This window comes from Ixodes scapularis, unplaced genomic scaffold (assembly GCF_016920785.2).
Source record: "Ixodes scapularis isolate PalLabHiFi unplaced genomic scaffold, ASM1692078v2 PGA_scaffold2__306_contigs__length_199485367, whole genome shotgun sequence".
Taxonomy (NCBI): domain Eukaryota; kingdom Metazoa; phylum Arthropoda; class Arachnida; order Ixodida; family Ixodidae; genus Ixodes; species Ixodes scapularis.
In genome coordinates this window covers 168,558,175-168,580,224 of record NW_024609857.1, presented here as the reverse complement: position 1 = coordinate 168,580,224, position 22,050 = coordinate 168,558,175, and the positions used below count along the sequence as shown (strand labels likewise).

At 50.0% G+C, this 22,050-nt stretch overlaps 1 protein-coding gene across 2 annotated transcripts in view; it reads left to right on the top strand.

Moving 5' to 3' along the window:
• LOC8039352 (polynucleotide 5'-hydroxyl-kinase NOL9) overlaps positions 1-22,050 on the top strand; it is a 100,302-nt gene that overhangs the window by 26,862 nt on the left and 51,390 nt on the right. For both annotated transcript variants that reach the window (XM_029972573.4, XM_029972579.4), the window contains 3 exons: positions 16,391-16,481; positions 17,170-17,267; positions 19,318-19,351. In XM_029972573.4, coding sequence (XP_029828433.2) covers positions 16,391-16,481; positions 17,170-17,267; positions 19,318-19,351 — 223 coding nt within the window. The remainder of the gene's footprint in view (positions 1-16,390; positions 16,482-17,169; positions 17,268-19,317; positions 19,352-22,050) is intronic.

The window sequence follows — 22,050 nt, the reverse complement described above, 5'->3', positions numbered from 1 at the left end:
TGTTATGACGGGAAAATCTTGATTGGTCAATAGGGTCATACGTCACAGCCACGTGACCTTGCTCGGGAATTTCAAACAACCCGCAACGCTCACGTGACGTCACGCGTGGAATGGCAGTGATTAAAACATGACATGTAATGTGAATTAAAGTTTGCCACATGTCTCAAAGGATTTCATTTTATAAAGTAATTCATTTGCCTTAATAAAGGAAAATTTAAAGAATTTTAGGCGGGATTCGAACCCACGACCCTTCGGTTACAAGCCAGACACGCTACTGACCAGGCCATGCAAGGCACGAATGAAAAGGCGATGCGAATGGGACCTGATAACACTCTCGCGTTCCACTCTTAAAGGAAGCCCAAGCGTCTTCCAAGTTTTTTCCTGAAAGATGTTTCTCAGTGGTCAGTTTTTGTTTCCAAAAAAATAGTATAAAAAAAGGGTCAATGCGCAGTTTTTTTCTTGATTATCTAGAAAGCACGTGCAGCACTGGCAACCTGTTCAGGCTTAGAAGCATCAGATGGAGATCTTGAAAGTAAAAAGTTGTCAGCTTTATTCCATTCTGTTTCGTTTTTGTGTATCCGCGACATTCGGGCAGTTTGACGTTTCGAAGTGGAGGTATGTGACAGAGCCTCTCCATCGGATGGTAAGCTCTCCTACTCCGAAGTCAATTCTGAGAAGCATTAAAAATCTCAGTTGGAAGAGAAAATTCGGTAAAAGAATTTCAGAATGATAAATGTATAAAGGAGAATTTCAAAACTATAAATATACCCAGGAATGCAGAACACCGTGCTAATGTTTATAGTTCGCCCAAAACAAACAGCAACGCCTCCCGTGGTGTGAGCGGTTTCGCATACAGGCAGACACTTCCAAATGTGTAACCGCCAATGTACATGTACGGGGACAACCTTCAAAGGGTTAAACACATCGTTGCATAGCTGTAAAAATAAAAGCTATTTGGCAGTACAGTCTAACTTGGGTATAACAGACATTGATAGTGACCAAGATCTTTTGTAAAAGGAGTGTGCTGTATACAGATACAGTGTAACGTATATAATGTATGTTATATACGTTACGTAACGTATATAACGTATGTCGCGGGAGTCGTGAAAATCCGCACTATAAGTGGTACCGCGCTATAACCCAAACATCAATTTTTCAGGCCAAAATACATGCCATCAGACAACTTACTTTTGTAAAAGTTTATTTTATGTTAGATGAAAAATAAAGCTTAGTTTGAGTAAAGTCTTTATTTCACCAGACTAGTACACTTCTCTCTCAAGTGTGTCACACATTTTGAAAGAAATGGGCGACTTTTGTGAAGTGATGAGTTGGAACTTGTGAAAGTTCGTTAGAACCTTTTCTTTTTTTTTTGAAACATCTTTCTGACAGTAGAAGTACGCTTTGATCAGTACGTATATAAAACGCAACACTATTTAAACCTGTGGCAATTGATTTTTTGGCATTTCGGCAGTACATCATATAGTTCTGCTGCCGTGCAATTTAGAAATCGCACACCTATTTAGAAATCAGGGTGACCGTTGAAATAAAACGACATCCGGTGCTCTGGAAAAAAAACAAACAAAGCTGGGTCTCTAATGGCTGTTGATTGCATCACGAAATGGTTAATTTCGTTTCTTTTTTTCTCACAAGGAGATTAGACACTTTTTAGAGTAAGTAGCTTTATTTTTCAAAACACTGCTTCTCTGGAATGAAAAGTAGGCTCTGAGGGGCTGCTATTTAGGACGCAATGCCATTCCGACTTGTGGCAGATTATTTTGCAACATTTTAGTTTATGACACAACACCGCGATAGAAATGTATGGCATATTTTGCTTTTGTACTGACGATATCAACAATCTACATGCTATTTGAAAACCGTATCGTGCGAAATATCTCGGAACACGAAATACCCGAAAAAACGGAGAAAGATATTTTTCCGAAGTAAAACCGGGCAGTGAAATTAGGCATTCTCTAACCGCGTTTTTTTCTTCCTAATCCGGTAAGAATGGGACAGAGGGCCTCCTTTGCAATCGGCTTGAAGGCCCACAACCCTCAGTGCTATCCTCTTTCTAAACTGCAGAAAAAAAAAAGCCTTTTCGCAGCTTGCAGGACGGGGTGACGGGATGGGTGGGTTAAGTGGGGCGCTTTCAGGGTCAAGCGGTCGGCTGATAACCGGAACAAAAAAACAAGCTTTTTCTTTATTTTTGTTTGGAAATAGCACTATATCGCGTAAGCAAGTGAGTAGAAAGGCTTTCTCCCCGGCGCCATCTGGATTCCAAAAAAGTTCCTATCGGAGATGAAATTCTACTGCTATATCCTCTTAACATGACGTTCCCAGAGGACATGCAACATTACAGATATTGCCCCTTATTGTTACACAAAAAAATGCTTTAAACATCCCCCAAGATTTATTTTTTATTTTTTTTGGCAGGCGATTCATTATGGTGTCAGAAGACTACCCAGTCAGTATTTTGCTACAGTACCACATATATTTTTAATAAAGTAAAATAATGCAACTGCTCGAAACCGGACTGTGGAGGAAGAAGAAATATAGAGGAGGAGAGAGTTGGCGAAAGTCACGTGGCTGTGCAGCTTTTTTCTCTCCAATCAACGTATTTGCAGCTTTTTAGAAGCCACAAAAAATGGGTATAATATTTTATGACTATTTTTAATATTGAGTGTGTGCCTTCGATGACCCTAGACTGATTACATTACGTGGTTGTGTCTAAACCATGGAAAACGGCTCGTGACCATGGAGAAGAGAGTGAGCGTGACTCTAACCAGCCAGTTCTCGATCGGCAATTTTCGGGCGGGAAGAAAACGAATTTCAAGCCGCAAATTGTTTTCTGGGTATAGTTGGGCTTTTATATGTCATGTACAAATAAAAACCTTCGTGAGTATAAATACCCTGTCAGTGTCCCTTTAAGTGGGACACTACTTAAAAAAGTGAATGCTTGAACCACTTGTGTGATTGGAATGACACTTACAGGGCTTGTTTCTGTTGATATTGAGAACATTTCTGGCAAATTTTGTTAACCTGGGTGAAGTACAAAAGCAGTTGCAAATGTTCAAAGATGAAAGTGGGCGTGTGTGCATAGGAAAAACTATCTGTTTGAAATTACTTATAAATTTGTTGTTTTCAAGTGTTTATTGCTTTAGGACAGTGTGGGGATTGTGATCCCTCAGCATTCTGTCGCGTCAGCGTTTTGGCGCGCCGTGGCGGCCGCGCTGGCGTAGCGAGAGCTGGCGCTGCTTACCACTGTGAGTGGCTTCCTCCTCTCCTCCTTTCGGGCGATTTCCGTAACGAACCCCTGCACAAAGGAGATTGACGTGTCGCTCCTTGATTGGCCACTTCGCCCCCGCCGTTATCTTAAAACCAGCGGACAGCAGGATCTCGTTTCTCTCTTCCTGGGATTCGGCGGCGGCGACAACGGGGAACCGTCCGGCGCGCCGGTGAGCGTTTACCCCGTCCTTTGTACCTTTGTGAGCGACCGTTCGGCCGTGGGCGATCTCCACACCGACGGCGTTCACCAGTTTATAGCCGCTGTTTTGTTATTTGTTTCTTTGTAAATAAACAGAGTTTATCACCGTTACCAACGTGACTGGTGTCTGCACTCAACGAGCAGCATGCCACGCGAGTACGAACCCGCTTCGCGGAAGAGCGTCTCGCCGCGAATGTGGTACTCCCAAAGGCAGTGGCCCCAAGGAGAACCACAATTTGGCGCCCAACAAAAGGGCTGACGACCAGAATTCCGGTACGTCTATGTGTGGCGACTGCTGCCGAGTGACGAGTCCTTGCGCAACCAGCGCTCACCGTGACAATGCAGACCGACTTCTCAGATTTGCTCACGCTGGCGGCGGCCGACGCATTCGCGCGGCCCCCACTTCAACGAGAAGCCGAAATGCCAACCCTCCAACGAGAAGCGCCCTACGGTGCACCCCTGGAGCCGAGCGTGGTTCCGACGCCATTGCGGACGGGCGCCATCGCTCCCGGATCTTCCCTGAACGCACGTGCTCCGCCGCCGGCACAAAGCGAAGCCTACCGGTCTCCCCACGGAGAAACCGCTGCGGCGCCTCATCACACCTTGCTCGAAAACGCGGCACGTGTGATTGAGAGTCTGACAGGTGCGTTGCGAACGACAACACTCGCACCACAGGCCCAACGACCTCCAGTCCGAATTCCCGTCCCGACTTATCGGGGTTACGCAGACAAAGCGAGCGCTACGGACTTCCTTGACGATTTATGGAAGTACCAACGCGTGATGGGAATGTCCGATCGTGAAATACTTGAGCGCATTCTGCCAATCGCGCTCGTCGACGCAGCTGCCCGCTGGTTCCGACTTTTCGGTGACCAACCCGGAACGCTCAATCAGTTCCGAGAGGCGTTCCGCTGCGAATTCCTTCCCGCCGACTACGAGAGAAGGATGCGGCGGGAGCTCGAACAGCGAACCCAGCATCTGGACAAGTCCCTGCTGGAATTCGTACGAGCCATGCAAGAGCTCTTTGAGCTCGCAGAACCCTCAGCTCCCATTGCAGAGCGAGTGGAACGCGTCATACGCCAAAGCCACCCGACTTTCGCTGCGTATCTTCGAGGCAGCCGTTTCCGCGACCTGAACGAGCTCGCCTCCGAGGCCCAGCGCCTTCAGGTAGACATTCTCGCTGCCCTTGCGTACCGGCCCCTGCTTCCAGCGTCAGCGGCCCTCGAACCGCGCTGCGCGTGGAGCGGGGACACGCCATCTCGAACACCGAGGCACTACGATTCCGCAAACTATGCGGAAGATTGGGGCCGAGATACGTACGCAATCTAGATTGTGCGCTCGTCCCATACTCCTACGGCAGACGAACAAGCCGGCCGACGCCGCAGTTCAGAACCACCGACTCGCGCCCCAACGAGGCAGCGAGGCAGGAGCAAACAAGCTCCCTCAAGGTCAGCGGGCCGATGCACGCTACGACAGAGCCGGCGAAAACCAAAACGCACGTCGGAACCCCCGGCGTGGCGACGACAGAAGATGTTTTCGGTGCAATCGCCCCGATCATCTCGCGCGCCAGTGCCCGGAACGACCGAACACGGAATCGCGCCGTGCGGGAAACGAGCAAAGCCACCGGTAAACGGCCCTTGGACGGACGGACCGGTGGCTAACAAAGAATCAGAGGGTCCCATGGCCACTCTTTTACCTACAGCCTACAGAATAGGCTTTCCGACCGGCACGCCGGCCCCGTTCATATCTGTAACGATCGCCGGCAAGCCATTCAAGTCACTCCTCGACACCGGAGCAAGCGCTTCGATGTTCGGCGACGAAGTGTTGTCTCACCTCCGATAGAATTCTGTCCGACTCCGAGAATGCAACACTGCCTTTCGCCTAGCCTGCCGAACCGCCCTTTCGGCTGGTACCGCGCGGCTGGTCGCGAGATGAGAGAATCGAGTAAGACGACAACGCTTCGTTCATCTCTCTGGCCTATCGGTGCCCTTTATTTTGGGCAGAGACTTCCTTGCCAAACCAGGCATTGTAATCGACGTCAGCAGCGCAGGCTATCGGGAGGGCACTTTTGCACCCCTGAAACCTTTCTGCAAACCCCCGGCCGTACCGCCAACGCCACCGTTGGCGCACGCGACGAGCAGTCGAGAGGAAGCGAGGGACTCCCTAAACCGGGTCATTGACACCGAGCCCAGCGCCGATGGCAGCGAGCGCCGCCCCCATTGGGGAAATGACGCACCCACTGCTCACGCAATCATGCAGCGTGTCAGGGCGAGAAAAAGCCCGACTGTCGTTGTTGTTGTGCCGCTATGACGCAATGTTCATGGACCGACCGGGCTGCACAAATGAAGTGCGACATCGCATTGACACGGGCGACGAACCGCCAAGAAGGCAGAATGCGTGACCCGTAAGCTTGGCTAAACGAAAAGCCATCGACCGTACCCTGGACGAAATGATCGACACCGGAGTTTTCCGGCGATCTAACAGCCCCTGGGCATTCCCCGTGGTGCTGGTCCCGAAGAAAGACGGCAGCTCACGTCTTTGCGTGGACTACCGCCGTCTGAATGACGTCACACGAAAGGACGCTTACCCGCTACCGAGCATCGACTCGATTCTGTCCAACTTGGGCAGTGCGCTGTACTTCACCACCCTGGACGCTAGCCGAGGCTACCTCCAGGTTCGGATGGAGCCAGGTGACGAGGCAAAAACAGCCTTCTGTTGTCACCGCGGGCTTTTCGAATTCACACGAATGCCCTTCGCTCTGTGCGGAGCGCCAATGACGTTCCAGCGATTGATTGACCGAGTACTGGGAGAAGCCAAATGGAAACACGCAATGGCCTATCTCGACGACATTGTCGTCTACTTCAACACCTTCAAAGATCACCTAAGTCATCTCGAGGACGTACTCGACCGGCTAAAAGCCGCGAGAATGACCCTGAACCCCGAAAAGGCTCAAATAGCCGAAACCCGCATCACCTTGCTCAGGTTCGAACTTGATCGCAGGCGCCTTGCGCCGCATCCCGACAAACTACAGGCAATTCTGGAGTTTCCTGCGCCAACTGAAGTGAGCTCCCTTTGTCGCTACTTGGAAATGGTGAACTTCTATCGCCAATTCATCCCCAAACTGCGCGACGCTTCAAGCACCACCACCACTATTGCGAAGGACCGTGAGTTGGAGCTGGGGTCCCGAGCAGGAAGCGGCCTTTCGCCGCACCTCCCGAGCGCTCGCGGACACAGCTGAACTCAAGCTACCCAACTTGATCAAGCCCTTTCTGTTCCAAACAGATGCCAGCAATCTTGACTTGGGCGCGGTCCTGCTCCAACAGCACGAAGGTGTACTCCGACCGGTGGCCTTCGCCAGCCGCTCGTTGACGCCAGCTGAAAGGAACTACAGCACATGCGAACAAGAGTGCTTGGCCATCGTCCTTGCACTCCGGCGTTTTGACATTTATGTCGACGGGACCACTTTCGTGATCGAAACAGATCACCAAAGCCTAATATGGCTCTCCCGACTTCGCGAACCCGCTGGTCGCTTGGCAAGATGGGCTTTGATGCTGCAAAAATATGACTACGTCGTGTGGTACCAGAAAGGCAGCACAAGCGTGGTGGCGGACGCATTGTCACGAGCCCCCGTAGACTGCACACAGATTTCCGCAAAGACCCAGGCCGAGCCAACGACACTCACAGTGTCAGGCGAAGCCGTGACTCAGTCCCAAAGGGAGGCAGCAGATCTGACCACCCCGGACGAGACGATCAACCACCTAGACGCAGTGAGCGCAGTGGGAATCGTGTTCAGCAAAGAAGAGCTTCTGAAAGCCCAGCAGAATGATCCGTTTTGTCGAAAGGTGATCGACGGACTCGCGGAAGAGTCGGACGCCGTGGAGGCGGGCGGTGCGACCGCCGGGCGCAACACTACTGGTGTTGTAGTAGGCGCTGAGTGCCGGGACGTATCTGGTATTGGCACGGGCACGGAGGATTCTTATCTGCTGAGCAATGACGGGCTCTTCCTGAGGTACATACCCTCCGAGAACGACTCCGACGAGGCGTTCAAGGTAGTGGTACCCCGCAGTCTGAGAAACGCAGTTTTGTGCTACTATCACGACTCGCAGTTGGCCGGACACGCGAGCGGCTCCAAGACATACCAAAGTTATGTCGCATCGCCACCTGGCCGGGCATGAAACGGGACGTTTTCCGTTATGCCTGCACGTGCCACTCTTGCCAAAGCTTCAAACCGAGAGGCGGCAAACCGCCGGGCCTAATGCAACTGATCCCAAGCCAGCAATCATGGTCTCTGGCAGCTTGCGACGTGGTCGGCCCCCTACCGAGGAGCCCTAAAGGACACCAGTATCTGCTGGTTGTAACTGACCACTTCAGCAAATGGACGGAACTCTTTCCACTCCGTAAACTGACCGCCCGAGCGATCACGGAGAAGCTCATGGAGGTTTTTACCCGTTTTGGGTTCCCCGAAGCTCTTTTGACTGATCGAGCGAGCTACTTCGTCGGGAAGGTATTCGTGGACGCGTGCAAGGCCCTTGGCATGAAGCAGAAAACAACCACGCCATACCACCCGCAGTCGAACATCACGGAGCATGTAACAGAAACATCAAACCAATGCTGGCCGCCTTCGCGGAAAGGCACCGTGACTGGGACGCATATACAGTATAGACCACTTACAACGTAACCGCTTATAGTGCAGGACCGGGTATAACGCGGTTTTTTTAAACCACCGGTTCACCTCCCATAGAACTCCATGTAATTACATACCGCTTAAAATGCAGGCGCGCGAAGGGAAATACCGGTTATAGTGCGGTTTTTAGCACTGCCCGCCGACCGCGCCGACGACCGGAGCAGCGAGCTCGCTTCCCTGGGCGACACTAGATAACGGCGCTGACGGCGCGAGCCGCAAACTGCACTCGCGGGGCAAGGAGGTTGCTGGAAAACGCGGGGAGAAGCGAAGAGAGAGGCTTCAGTATAGCGACGGAGGGACGCACGCACGAGTCGTTCACGTGCGTGCGTCCCTCCGCTGCGTTGGAAACAAAAGGGAGTTTTCGTAGATCGTTTTCGCCGTCCCGCAAGGCCCTCCGCAATCCGCTACGATAGCGGGAACTCCACAGTCAAGGCTATCGGCGCGCAGGCGCAGTAGCGACTTCTTCGTTGCGGAACGCTTAGCGGAGGGGGTAGCGCGGTCTACGACAAACAACCGCAACGACAGACCAATCCCAGGTCGAGAAGTGTTCGCGCGCATTCCATCATTTCCATGCCGGTCGCGGGCGTCGGTTGAGATCGTCGTCGTAGACGGCATGCATCTCATCGTTCTGCGTAAAAGCGCTATCCTTGACTCTGAATTTTCGTTGTGTGTCGCTATAACCCAGCGCGTACTAGAAAGGAAGATCCACCTACTCGTGCGGCGATGTCGTGGCGGCGCTCTCAAGACGGCAGAAACGCCCGTGTCGTCGTGTTTGTTTACTTGGACTACAGTGGTGATTTCTAAGCATTTGTGTCCTCGAACATCGCCCGGATTTCTTATTTGGCGCATTTCATGCGTGTGCTCAAGTTCAAGGTATTACTGGCGCGTACCGTATGAAGGATGCGAATTTTCACGCGTTTTCATCTCCGGAGAAAAGTGATTAGGGTGATTAGGGTTAGCAATCCTGAACGCTCGCGACGTCCGTCCGCAACCCGCGACGCCGTTAAAAGGCTGCGCCAGGCAAAAGCCGCTAATTTCTTTTAAAATGTGTGACACACTTGAGACGTAACTGTACTAGTCTATTGAAATAAAGACTTTCCTCAAACTAAGCTTATTTTTTCATCTAACATAAAATAAATTCTTTTACAAAGGTAAGTTGTCTCATGGCATGTATTTTGGCCTGAAAAATTTATGTTTTGGTTATAGTGCGGTACCGCTTATAGTGTGGATTTTCGCGACTCCCGAGACATACGTTATATGCGGTCTACACTGTATCCCTGAGATCGGGTTTGCACTTCGGACCACTCTCAACCGTTTGACGGGTTTCACCCCCGCTTTCCTCACATTCGGGAGAGAGCTTCCGAACCCCATGGGCCATGTCCTAGGAGCGAGCGCCGGGGTGGACAACGCGCAGCCGACCACGCGCGGCAGCTACAAACTCGGATGACGGAAGCCTTCACAGAGGCGCGCTGCAATCTCAGGGTAGCGCGAGCGAAACAGAAAGCTCAGTACGACCGCTCGCATCGAGATCTCCACTACAAGGTGGGCGATCTCGTCCTCAGACGCAACCATGTTCTGAGTGATGCCAGCAAAGTCTTCTCGGCCGCATTGGCTCCGAAGTGGTGTGGCCCGTACCGAGTACAAGGGATTCTCTCCCCACTCGTGTACAAGCTGACAAACTTGCAATCAAGAAAAGTCGGTAGGCCGGTGCATGTGTGCGATCTGAAACTTTACCATGAGAGGGAAAACGGGGCCAATGAGCAAACTCAGCCCCCGCAAAAACATGCACCCGCAGCGCAAGATAACACCGACGATGAACAACAGGTGTCTCGCTACAATCTGCGTAGACGGAGGAATTATTATCCGAAGTTTTCGTAGAGGCAGCCCCATTAAGTGGCGAAATGTCACATTAAGGGAAGTGCAAAGCACAATACACCTGCTGCCTTCGCGAACGCGCCAGACACCTTTGTTTACTGGCAAGCAGTGACCTAGATACGTCACCTCAGCGTTCGCTCCCGGATGAACCCGTAGGGGAATCCCCCAAACATGGCTTCCGAGGGAAAGGGTACGCATAACTGCCATTGGTCAGTTATTGCCACCTACGCTCACATGGGCCACATGTCAACGCAAGAGCGCAATGCGAGCGTCTTCACAAGCGGTAGGAGACCAAGTGGTCATTTTACCGCAGTACGTCCCGCACCTACGAAGAGGACGTCCAGCCTTTGCTTCGCGTCGTTCGGGAGCTGCTGTCTGCTGGCTACGGCAGTTCAGCGGCATCCAGGAACCACAGCTGCGCGTGACTTGTCAGGCGTCCCCGCTACCCCAGCCGGCCGCGGGCCAAACCAGCAACCCGTCGTTTTCGTGGGCCGTCGGGATCGACATCCGGCCAGGGACTGCCGCTCATCATCTTCGGTACCCGCGCCGCGGTCGGAAAGCTCGCCGACCAGGGACCTGCTGTTCTTGTTCATCCCGTGACAAGTCCCAAGGGCCCCAGGGACCTGGCACAGTTCGGCCAGCAGGTCTCGCAGGGCATGCACTACATCGGCAGCCGAGGGATAATCCACCGGGACCTGGCCGCCCGCAACGTGCTCGTCGACAAACACGGCTGCTGGGTCGCCGACTTCGGACTTTCCAGGAGCACTGGGACCCCGAGACGGACGTCTACCACCAAAAGTCCAAGGGCGCCCTTCAAGTCCGACGTCTGAGCATTCGGCAGAATACTGCTGTGGGACATCGCCACTTTTGGGCTCGACGCCTACCCTGGCCTGGGTGCTCAGGAGGTGACCCGCTACGTGCGCGACCGTCACGGGATGACGCATCCAACCGACTGCCGCTGGGAGCTGTACCGCTGGTGAGGGACCGCTGGACAAACTTTTGGACCTATGAGCCGGGCTGTTGTGTCCCGTGTAATTGCAGCCGCTGGCGGCCTTTTATTTTTTATTTTTTTTTAAATTATTTTTAGTCTAGATTGTGTGTTTGTGTTGGTCTACCCGTCTGCGGGTGACTATTGGCTAAGGAGGGGGGAATGTGGGGATTGTGATCCCTCAGCATTCTGTCGCGTCAGTGTTTTGGCGCTTCGTGGCGGCCGCGCTGGCGTAGCGAGAGGTGGCGCTGCTTACCACTGTGAGTGGCTTCCTCCTCTCCCCCTTTGGGGCGATTTCCGTAACAAACCCCCGCACAAAGGAGATCGACGTGCCGCTTCTTGATTGGCCACTTCGCCCTCGCCGTTATCTTAAAACCAGCAGACAGCAGAATCTCGTTTCTCTCTTCCTGGGATTCGGCGGCGGCGACAACGGGGAACCGTCCGGCGCACCGGTGAGCGTTTACCCCATCCTTTGTACCTTTGTGAACGACCGTTCGGCCACAGGCGATCTCCACACCAACGGCGTTCACCAGTTTATAGCCGCTGTTTTGTTGTTATTGTTTCTTTGTAAATAAACAGAGTTTATCACCGTTACCAACGTGACTGGTGTCTGTCTGCGCTCAACGGGCAGCATGCCACGCGAGTACGAACCCGCTTCGCGGTAGAGCGTCTCGCCGTGAACGTGGTACTCCCAAAGGTAGTGGCCCCAAGGAGAACCACAACAGTTCAGAGCAGATAGCTTTGGAGCTATATTTCTATATTATACCATCTTTCATGACAAAAAAGCCACATAAACACAAATACTGTTTTTTTCCATCCTTTGTCCAAAAGTTTAGTTTCTGCACATCTGCACATGAAAAATTACAAAAATAAAAAAATATGAGCTCTTAGCTATCTTTCCCTTAAACTTTCACCCCAGAAAAACTCATAAAAATGAATTCAAGTTACGTAATAACAAAACAATACTTTTCCTAAAGTGAAATATATGCCAAAGAATGACCGTATCTCCACGTGGTGAATGATGTTCATTGGGGCGAAGCTCTGGTGATGCTGATGATACTGATTTTATTGTTCATAGATAGTGCTGATGGTGCTGATTTTTTTTTTTTTTTATTGCTCATAGGTAGTGCTGAGTTCCGGGTTGTGTTTCAGTAAAGATGTTCTTTCTTCGAGATTGCGCCGGGACCCGACGACGGCGGCAGCTGATGGTCGCTGACGGAAGAATAAACCAGACAGGACTCCGCGGGTATGGGGAAGAAAAAAAACACGTCTATTTACAAGTGAAGCTAATTTTCGAATGTCCTCCAAAAGGTTACGGCACGTGCTGTCCTTGTCTTCTTCTCTTCTCAAAGCGTCCCCTGCCCCAGCTCGCACGAGCGTCGCCAACTCACCCACACACAGGGGCACACGAGCAAACGCCAACACGCAATGGAAAGAAAATGAAGCTCGGTCCTGTTCCCGCGTCCACTCACGGTGATGGCGGGCCGATTCTCACACCTCCCGACTAAGTATATTTTTTAGACCCGAAATGTCAAAAATAATATATAACAACTAAACTCAAACACGTACGCGTATCAGTCACACTTTGCACAGAGTTAGTGACTCAACCCACAAGAATCCAAACTATAGAAGAAATTTACACCAAATGCAAATCCCATGCTAGTCAAGTGATTCTTACTGTGCCCGCCACGGCTCCAAAGGAGTGACAAATGTCGTGCTAAAACTAGCGTAGCATCTAGCCTCCTAGCCTTGGTCTCTTTGCTGACAGGTTATTCACGCCATCCAGATTTTGACGGGGCTTGAATCGGATGGTGCATAGCCGGTTCCGGAACATCCCCGCGCAAGAGCGACGACAGTTTATGCTCTGTCCTGACTTACGAATCGGGAATGCGCCTCGCAGGCGGTCGTCGTTGTCGTCGTCTTCTGCACTCCCAGCTCTCTCATACGTGGTCGGCTGGCAGGTGGTCGAGTCTTCATCGGCGTCTCTAGCTATATTCTGGGACATATTCATCTCGAAGACGGTGTCCTCGTCGCTGTCCCCGCTTTCCCTGACATCTTCACCGGCCGGCTGTGACGTCAGCCACCCTAAGAAGATGTCCGACTTCTTGTCGACACCCACTTCCCTGCCGCGGTCAATATCAGCTTGCCAGAACCTCTGCCGCCAAAGCAAGACATTCGGTTCTGTCACGTCGTCGACGTTCACGTTCTCGTCGTGATCATCCTCCGGTCGAAGAAACGCCTGCCGCCCAGGCAATAAGTTCGGTCCTTCGTCGTCAGCCACGTTCTCGCCATCGTCGTCCTCGGCACGCCGAAACGCCTGCCGCCCAGGCGATAAGTTTAGTCCTTCGTCGTCGTCCACGTTCTCGCCGTCGTCATCTTCGGCTTGCCGGCATTTCCGCCTCTCGGAAAATACCCTCGGTTCTTCTTTGTAACCGCCGCCCATGTTCTCAACGTGGTCGTTATTGTCTTGTAGGAACTTGTGCAATTCAGGTAAGATGTCGGTACCGGCCTTGACGTTGTCGAAGTTCACACATGGGTCGTCCTCAGATCGCCGGGATGCCTGCCGCCCAGGCCAAGTGCACGGCCTTTCGTCGTCGACGTTCACCTTCTCGTCGTGGTCATCCTCGGCTCGCTGGGACGTCCTCCAGGAACGCGAGACGTTCAGCTCATTTCTGCCGTCAACGTCCGCCTGCACAGACACGCAGCTGGGATTGTTCTTTGACGACCGCTTCGTGTCGTCGGCTTGTAACAGAATGTGAGGCGCCTCGCGGACCGATGGGTGCAGCCTCTTCTGGCCTTGGAGGTTCAAGTTGTTACCGTCGGTCTTGCCCACATCGGTCGTCACCTTGTCGGGCTCACGGCTGGAGTCTTCCTCCACAGTGACATTCTTGGCGTCTACCCTTTTTTTGTGAAACCGAAGTTCTTCGTCTCGTGTCTTCGTCCGGGGACATTCGCGGGAAAGGTGCCCCAATTCCTTGCATCTAAAACACTTCACCCAATAATATTCAGGTATAATGCCCTGCCTCGGGTTCTCGTGTTTTTCCTTGAGAGAAGTGGTGGTTTCAATAAAGGGCCTCGATACCTCAGCTCGCGACACTCCAAGCTCTAACAAGACCGATTCTTTGACCGCACCATACCCACTTCTCTCACCCATGTTCAGCCTATTCACTAGTGCACGCATACCCTCCGTGAAATAAGGTCGCACAAGATGTTCTCTGAGCCGCTCAGGGACTTCATATGTCTCGAAGACGTTTTCTACGCCATCAAACCAGCTCGGCACTAATATGTCGGACGACGGCATGGGAGTGAGCACTCCCTTCATCAATCTCGAAAAGCGAAAAACTTCATCTCGGAGGTTAAACTCCATGCCGCCTCCACTGGCTCGCTTTCGGTTTTCTGAGCGTAGATGTTCTAGTTCTAGCTCGAGACGTATTAGCCGTTCTTTCTCCCTCACTAGTTCTATCTCCTTTTCAATTAAGCTGTCTGATCGGAATCCTCCGTTCCCCTCCCCTTGTGTCTGCGAGTTTGCCCCTAATCCACTCGAAGGTGACGATTCACCTGGCCCGTCAACATCCCTGTTCCGACCCCTATTCTGCTCGGGCATTAGAACCGGCATCCGCCGCTCTGCACTGTCTGTATCCATGGCGGGCACACGTCAAAGAATCACCTTACCGTAAGGTCAACGACTGCCGCTGGATCACAGACGCAGCCCGCTGCTCAGAATAGTCAGGCACGAAAATGATGTCCGAGCTGTAGATTCAGGCGTTCCTCGCTGAAGTGGGACGGCATCAGGTCCGAGGTAGCTCTGTCACCACGAAGTAGCACGGTGGTCCAATCTTCAAGGAGCTCGGTGGTCCAACCTTCTCTGTAGAAGGCTCCACCAGTGCCGCGTCAAGTCGCTGTCCGCCGATTCCGTTGTGAAGATCACGCCGCCGGGGTCCGCTGACGCAATCCTGTCGACTGCGCCAGTGAAGATGTTCTTTCTTCGAGATTGCGCCGGGACCCGACGACGGCGGCAGCTGATGGTCGCTGACGGAAGAATAAACCAGACAGGACTCCGCGGGTATGGGGAAGAAAAAAAACACGTCTATTTACAAGTGAAGCTAATTTTCGAATGTCCTCCAAAAGGTTACGGCACGTGCTGTCCTTGTCTTCTTCTCTTCTCAAAGCGTCCCCTGCCCCAGCTCGCACGAGCGTCGCCAACTCACCCACACACAGGGGCACACGAGCAAACGCCAACACGCAATGGAAAGAAAATGAAGCTCGGTCCTGTTCCCGCGTCCACTCACGGTGATGGCGGGCCGATTCTCACAGTTTCGACTTCAATATTACTGCTTTATGGTTGGTGAAATGCAGAGCCAGTGGTTCTTCTAGCGGATCAGCTTGGATCCGCTAGAAGTCATGGGAACGCATCTCCACTGCTTAAGTCAACGGTCCATGTCAGAAAGAGAATGTGTGGTATGGAACATGGTTATATACGCATTTGAGCATTTGACTGCAGCACCCTCTCGTCTATAAACGTTGAGCCAATGCATGCAATGTTTAACGCGATTATATACGCATTTGACCGCAGCGCCCTCTCCTCTCTCCTTTATAGATGTTGAGCAGCTACATGCAACGTTTCATCCATGACATCCCCAGTTCTTGAGTTACTACCACATCTCAGAGCCTCCTACTCGTCCCGTAGTCGTGGTTGAGTGGTTAAGGCAATGGACTAGAAATCCATTGGGGTCTCCCCGCACAGGTTCGAATCCTGTCGACTGTGCAACCATTCTTTCTTTTTTCAAGAAGTCAGATGAGCCGGCAATCGATGTGAGCACGGACGCCGGACGGACAAGGCTAGACCATATTGAGCTTCGCCCTTAAAAGTAGAATGGAGAAAAATGGGTTCAAAGTGCTCCAACTTCTGCCTTTTCTTTAGCATCGGTGGACTGAAAATTAATATAAAAAATTAACTCTGCAGCGTAAAGAAACTTTCTGGGAATACTCTCTAGATGTTGGTGGATGTAAATATAACATTTTTCAAAATCGACTTTTTTCAAAAATTGTTTTTTCTGGGTAGTGTCCGCCCTTAAGGGGGGACACTATGCAGAAAAACAATTTCTGCAAAAAAGATAGAGTTTGAAAAATGCCAGATTAAATTAAATGTGTAAACGGAGGCCTCGGTTCCCCCTTTGTATACGTGGAGAAAGAAAGACATCCACAAATCACTCCATTTAGGGCCACTTTTGCGAGGAACTGGCTCAGATTCTCAAGGTCTTTTGAATTCTCCGACGCCTCCCAAGAGGCTTTTGGGTCGCTCGATGTCGGGAGCCCTTCGGAAAGCGTCGGCCGTGTGCCAAACGTGTGGCCTTGGTTTCCGCAGGTGGTGAGGTGCCACGCGTCGTCGTCTGCGGCCGTCAGAACTCTGGCAAGTCGACGGTGCTCAGGACACTGGTGAACTCCCTCCTCAACGTGTGAGCATTGTCGGCGCAGAAATTTATCACCCTTTGTATTCACTTTCAAAGGAAAGCGCGTGGTTGGGAACTGATGGGAATTGTGCATGTTTTCAATTGCAGGGTACGTTAGAGTGGCAGTATGAAGACCTAAACTCATGCCTCATCCCTGATTTGAAGCTAGCATTGATGCGGTCAACCGCAGCTCTTTCGTCGGTGGCTCGGCTTTTTGGTCTCTCCTCTCCGTGCACGACGGCAGTTACAACCTCCACTGGCTCCAACCAGCTTACGAGCTGGCCTTATTCCATGCGGTGAAACAGAGCTGGCTAAAGCCTTGTCCCCGACTTTTTCTTTCGTAAATTCGCTTATTTCTATGAGCCCCGCTTGCATCATGATAAACGGAGCGGCAACTTTCCTTCAGAAAACATGATGATAGACCACGCACAAATAGACAGAACAGACGAGGTAAGAAGAGAAGCGCATAGGGTATGGTCTATCATTACATTTAATGCTTACCAACTAGCCTAGCTTACAACCTTACTACAGTTTATTCCCTTGAGAATGTTCCAGGCGTGACGTCAGAGCCATGTGTTGGTGTACGTGCACTGGGCTTTTCTTCGTGGGTGTCTCTCAGCGAGAGAGGAGAAAGGACGAACGTGCCAAAGGGGGGATTTGAGCCTCACGTGGCCGCCTTGCACCCTTGACGCAGGTGCCCCGAAGTGGTGTACCTGGACTGCGATCCGGGCCAGTCGGAGTTCACTCCCGCGGCAGCCCTCTCGCTCACCAGGGTCACCGAGCCACTCCTAGGTGAGCTCCCTTTCTCCGGGGAGTGCATTCCCTCGGAGTCACCCCAAGCGCGAGACGCTCGAGATAACTGGAGCTTCGAAACCGATGAATCACTCAAATTGTTGGCACGCATGCCAGCTCTCTTGTAATTTCGCTTTGTTGCTCCATTATGGACTTTTATCTGTTCCAAAAGGTGCTTCAAAATGCCTCGGACCAATCACATCACTGAGCTTCTTTCACTTTAAGAGTTTACAAATGACAGAATGTAGACTCACCAAATGTGTTCGAGGGGACTTCAAGGTTTCCCACTTTCCCAGAGCCATTTTTTTCTTTCCTTTTTTGCAGGGGCTGCATTAAGACTTGATATCTCAAAATCGAAGGAACCAGTAGCAATTTTTGGGACCTCATGCTTGAGACAGGAAGCAACTGTCACTGAGAAATTAATTTTATTTATTGCCAAAGTTTACCAGCACAGCGGCAAGCATAAATGCAGCTAACCGCATTTCTATAAATTAATTTTTATTTTTATTTTATTAAGGGGGTTTGCACATCTTTTGGGGTCCCTGAGGGCCTCCATAAAGTCCTTGAAGCACTAAACTGTCAGTCAAGGCGAGCAAAACTATTTCTTTTTTATTGATGCTAGCTGTCCTACAAAGCTAAATGGACCAAACCATGTGTGTTGAATGAGCAGGTTTGAGTATTATTCATTTTCAAGCTTCAAAGTATGTTCAGAGTTTACTTTAGTCGTTTGTCCAATACCCCTCTCCACCCTGGTGGATGGGTTCCCCATCGCTTCTGCCATTTCAAAAAGGTTCCCTGAAATGTCAGTGGTTGTGAACCACTGGGGTAGGGTGTTTAAAATTGTTGAGTTCAAATGTCAACTGACCCCCTCCTGTTTGATCATACTTGAATCTACCACGCACATTATTTTTTGGAAGAATTGAGTTGTAATATGTAAATATGTTCATTTAATTGTTTTACTAAAGATGTATGCTGGAAATTAGTCACGCAAATAGTGGATTTTGAGCTTGAAGTGAAGTCGAAGTGAGTAGTGAAATTGGTCAAATATTTTCGAATTGAATATTGAATAGTCTGTCACCACTGCACCACGCTTTTAAGAACAGAAGCCCAGATAGACTCGAGAAGGTTGTTCCCAAGCTTTATGGACTGCAGCCTCAGAAAGTCCAATACCTAAATTGGTGTAGCAAGTAAATGACCCACTTTACATAAAATCAAACCTAGAGATGCCCAGCTATACCTAATCATCGAGATTTATAAATCTTCTTGCAAATGTCCTGTCTTCAATCTATAATTTGAGAAAAGAAAAAAAAAAACGATTATGAATGATGAACACAAATTGTCGGGATATCTCTGCCTAACGTATATGCTCTTGCATAATAGCCCGTTTTTTTAAATTTTACTGTAGTGTAAATAACTAAATTTACAAATTCCCGTTTATTTTTATATACACCAGGCACATGCTTGCACCGTCCCACCTTGAGAGTGTGTTTTCCTCCTGAGTGCACGACTGGAATGTTTATTTGTACTTTTCGAAATGATGATCTCGGTGGGTTATCCTTGTTGAGTGGGCTTCTTCCCGAGCACCAGTGCAGTGCAGAAAAGCAGCACCCGCGAAAGCGAGCTCCATGGGTGTTGCTTCTCTGCAGTGTACCGGTGCTCGGTAATAAGCACACTCAGTGTTTGCTAACCCACCACGATCAACGCCTGAACAAATACGAATATCGCAGTTTGTCTGGAAGTGAATGTCGAATAGCGTATTATTCGAAAATACTATTCAAATATTTGCGCAACGCTACTAAAATTAAATTTGGGTATACATTAAATGACAATGCCTGACAGCTCTGCCGAGTCGTTAAAAACCTTTAAAACTTTTCGCTCGTTTCTAGTCAGTGCTCGAAATCCAAAGCTCTATTTTTACTTCTTAGAAGCATTTAGCTTAACTGGTAGCTTTTAGGTAGTATGTGGCATTTGGCTGAAATACAGGGCCGAACAAAAGCTTTCTGGTCTTTTGCAGTCTTATGTGTGAGAACTGGCGGTTTTTTTCTCGTAGGGCCCCCGTTCACGCACGTGCACACGCCGGAAAAGTAAGTGCTTGCCTCTCTGCCCACATGTCGTATTTGTAAATGAATCGGCTCGTCATCGGTTCACTAGATGGCACCGCAGACCCGCCGCCACCTCGTGCTTGGTAAAATAATGCGACGTTTACTCTCAACACAAACCGATTGTTTGTGTTGTTCGCAACAAGCCTCACATTGTAGAGGCTCGTTGTGCTACTTAAATGTTTTATTTACAATATTTACAAAGGAAAGGCTGCATTGTTCGAAGACATCGGGCGTTGATGTCGCTTCGTCTTCCTTCGTAGGCCGGTCACTACAACATTATACGCGAAGCATCAGACGCACGAGGCAGTGCCAGGGGTGTATTGCCAACTGGGTAGCTGATAGAGATACCGCAAACGTTTTTCGAACCAAAGTTTCGATGATCGAATCAAGCGGTTCGAAAGGTTTGAAAGATTTTAAATTTTCGAACTTTCTTTATAGTAAAGTTCGACGGAAGTCGAATTTTCGAACTTGTTAAACTAAGAAGTTTGACACTTTCCGATTTGTCGAACTTATTACGCTAAAAAATTAGATCCTTTTCGAACTTTCGAACTTATTACGCTGCAAAATTTGATGCTTGTCGAACTTTCCAACTTGATAAACCAAAAGATTCAATGATTTTCGAACTTTCGAAATTCTTCCACTAAAAAGTTTGAAGCTTTTGGAATTTTCGAATTTTCTACGCTAAGGAATTCAATAATTTTCGAACTTTCAAACCTATTTATCAAGAGAATTCGAAAAGTTTTGAACTTTGGAATCCTGAAATGTCAAAAGTTCGACAAACTTTTAACTTTTAGGGTAAAAGTTCAACGTTCGTCGAACTTCGAAACACCAGCGGACGGTTTCATCTGAATTCAAGTAGTGAGGTACAGAGCGCGACACTGTTAGCGCGAACAAGCGATCACCGGTTTTTCCAGTTTTTTTCTTTAAAACCAAGGGATGTCATCCAAGTTAATATTGCTTTGGAAAGAGCTCATTTAGTTCTATAATGTAAGCGATAAAATTTCGTGCTCGCTAATACCATCTAAAAGTAAAATGCGCCGATGTCGTGTTCGCGCTAACAGTGTCGCGATGTGTACATTCGTAATATTTTTTTTCTCAATCTTTTACATGCGGTGCTGCGTTCCTTACGAAAGACAATGCCATTTATTTCGATGTTCTGGTTTTCTTAGTTTAAAAAAAATTAATTCCCAAAGGGGCAAGGAAGGACGACGGTTTTTTCACGATTGTCGTTTGTGCCATTTTTGAAGCGCGCAATAGCCGAAGCTATTTATGGTAAAGATGTTAAACTTTTTAACAATGATCTATATATAGCCTAGGTAAGTGTCGTCTTAAGATGTGGTTATTGTTATTCAAGATGAGTTTCGAAGAAATGTCCAAACATGTATCTACGGGCAATTATGCCCTAAACTTGGTATTTTTTTTTTTTTCGTCTAAGTTGTTCGAGGTATCGCATTTGAATTAACACTACAGACTACATATCATTGCCATCTGCATAATCCAAATTAATGTATTTATTGCTTTTTCATGTTGAGGAATAAATTAACTCATAGGAGAAGATATCTAATATTGTTCAAGTTCAGCACGTCATTAAAAAAAAAACATTTGTTTTTCTGCTTCACGTTCTTGGGACATGTTTCTTTTAGCCTTTACACATTTTGGTAGGAGAAACTTGTTTCGAAGTTCTGAGCCTCTGAATATGCAAGAATACAACACTTCCGGCGAATTCTTGATAGTTTTTTTTCCCCCAGATTTTTATCCCCGCATTTATTGTTATTTTCATTTTTTTTTTATCAATGGCACAGTTATTTAGGTTTAAAAGACATAGCTTTGATTTTCCGAATAACTTTAAGCATGTCGCAAGTAGCTAGAGGTCGGCATTTTAGGTCGCCCTAACTCACCCTCACCCTCACAGCCACACTCACCTAAGCCCCTCACTCACCCTCACCCTCACAGCTACACTCACCTTCAGCCCCTCACTCATCCTCACCCTCAGAGTCACACTCACCTTCAGCCCTTCACTCACCCTCACTGAACCTCAGGCCCTCACGCACTCTCCGCCCTCACGCCCCTCACTCACTCATGGCCCTCACGCCACTCACCGCCCTCACGGCCCTCACGCACTCATAGCCCTCACGCACTAATAGCCCTCACGCCACTCACCGCCCTCACGGCCCTCACGCCACTCATAGCCTTCACGCCACTCACCGCCCTTACGGCCCTCACGCCACTCACCGCCCTCACGCCACTCACCGCCCTCACACCACTCACCGCCCTCATGGCCCTCACGCACTCATATCCCTCACGCACTCATAGCTCTCATGCCACTCACCGCCCTCACGGCCCTTACCGCCCTCACGGCCCTTACCGCCCTCATGGCCCTCACGCCACTCATAGCCCTCACGCCACTCACTGCCCTCACCGCCCTCACGGCCCTCACGCCACTCGCCGCCCTCACGCCACTCACCGCCCTCACGCCACTCACCGCCATCACGCTACTCACCGTTCTCACGCCACTCACCGCCCTCACACCACTCACCGCCCTAACGCCACTCACCGCCCTCACGCCACTCACTGCCCTCACGCACTCATTGCCCTCATGCACTCATAGCCCTCATGCCACTCACCGCCCTCAGGGCCCTCACGCCACTCATAGCCCTCATGACACTCACCGCCCTCACGCC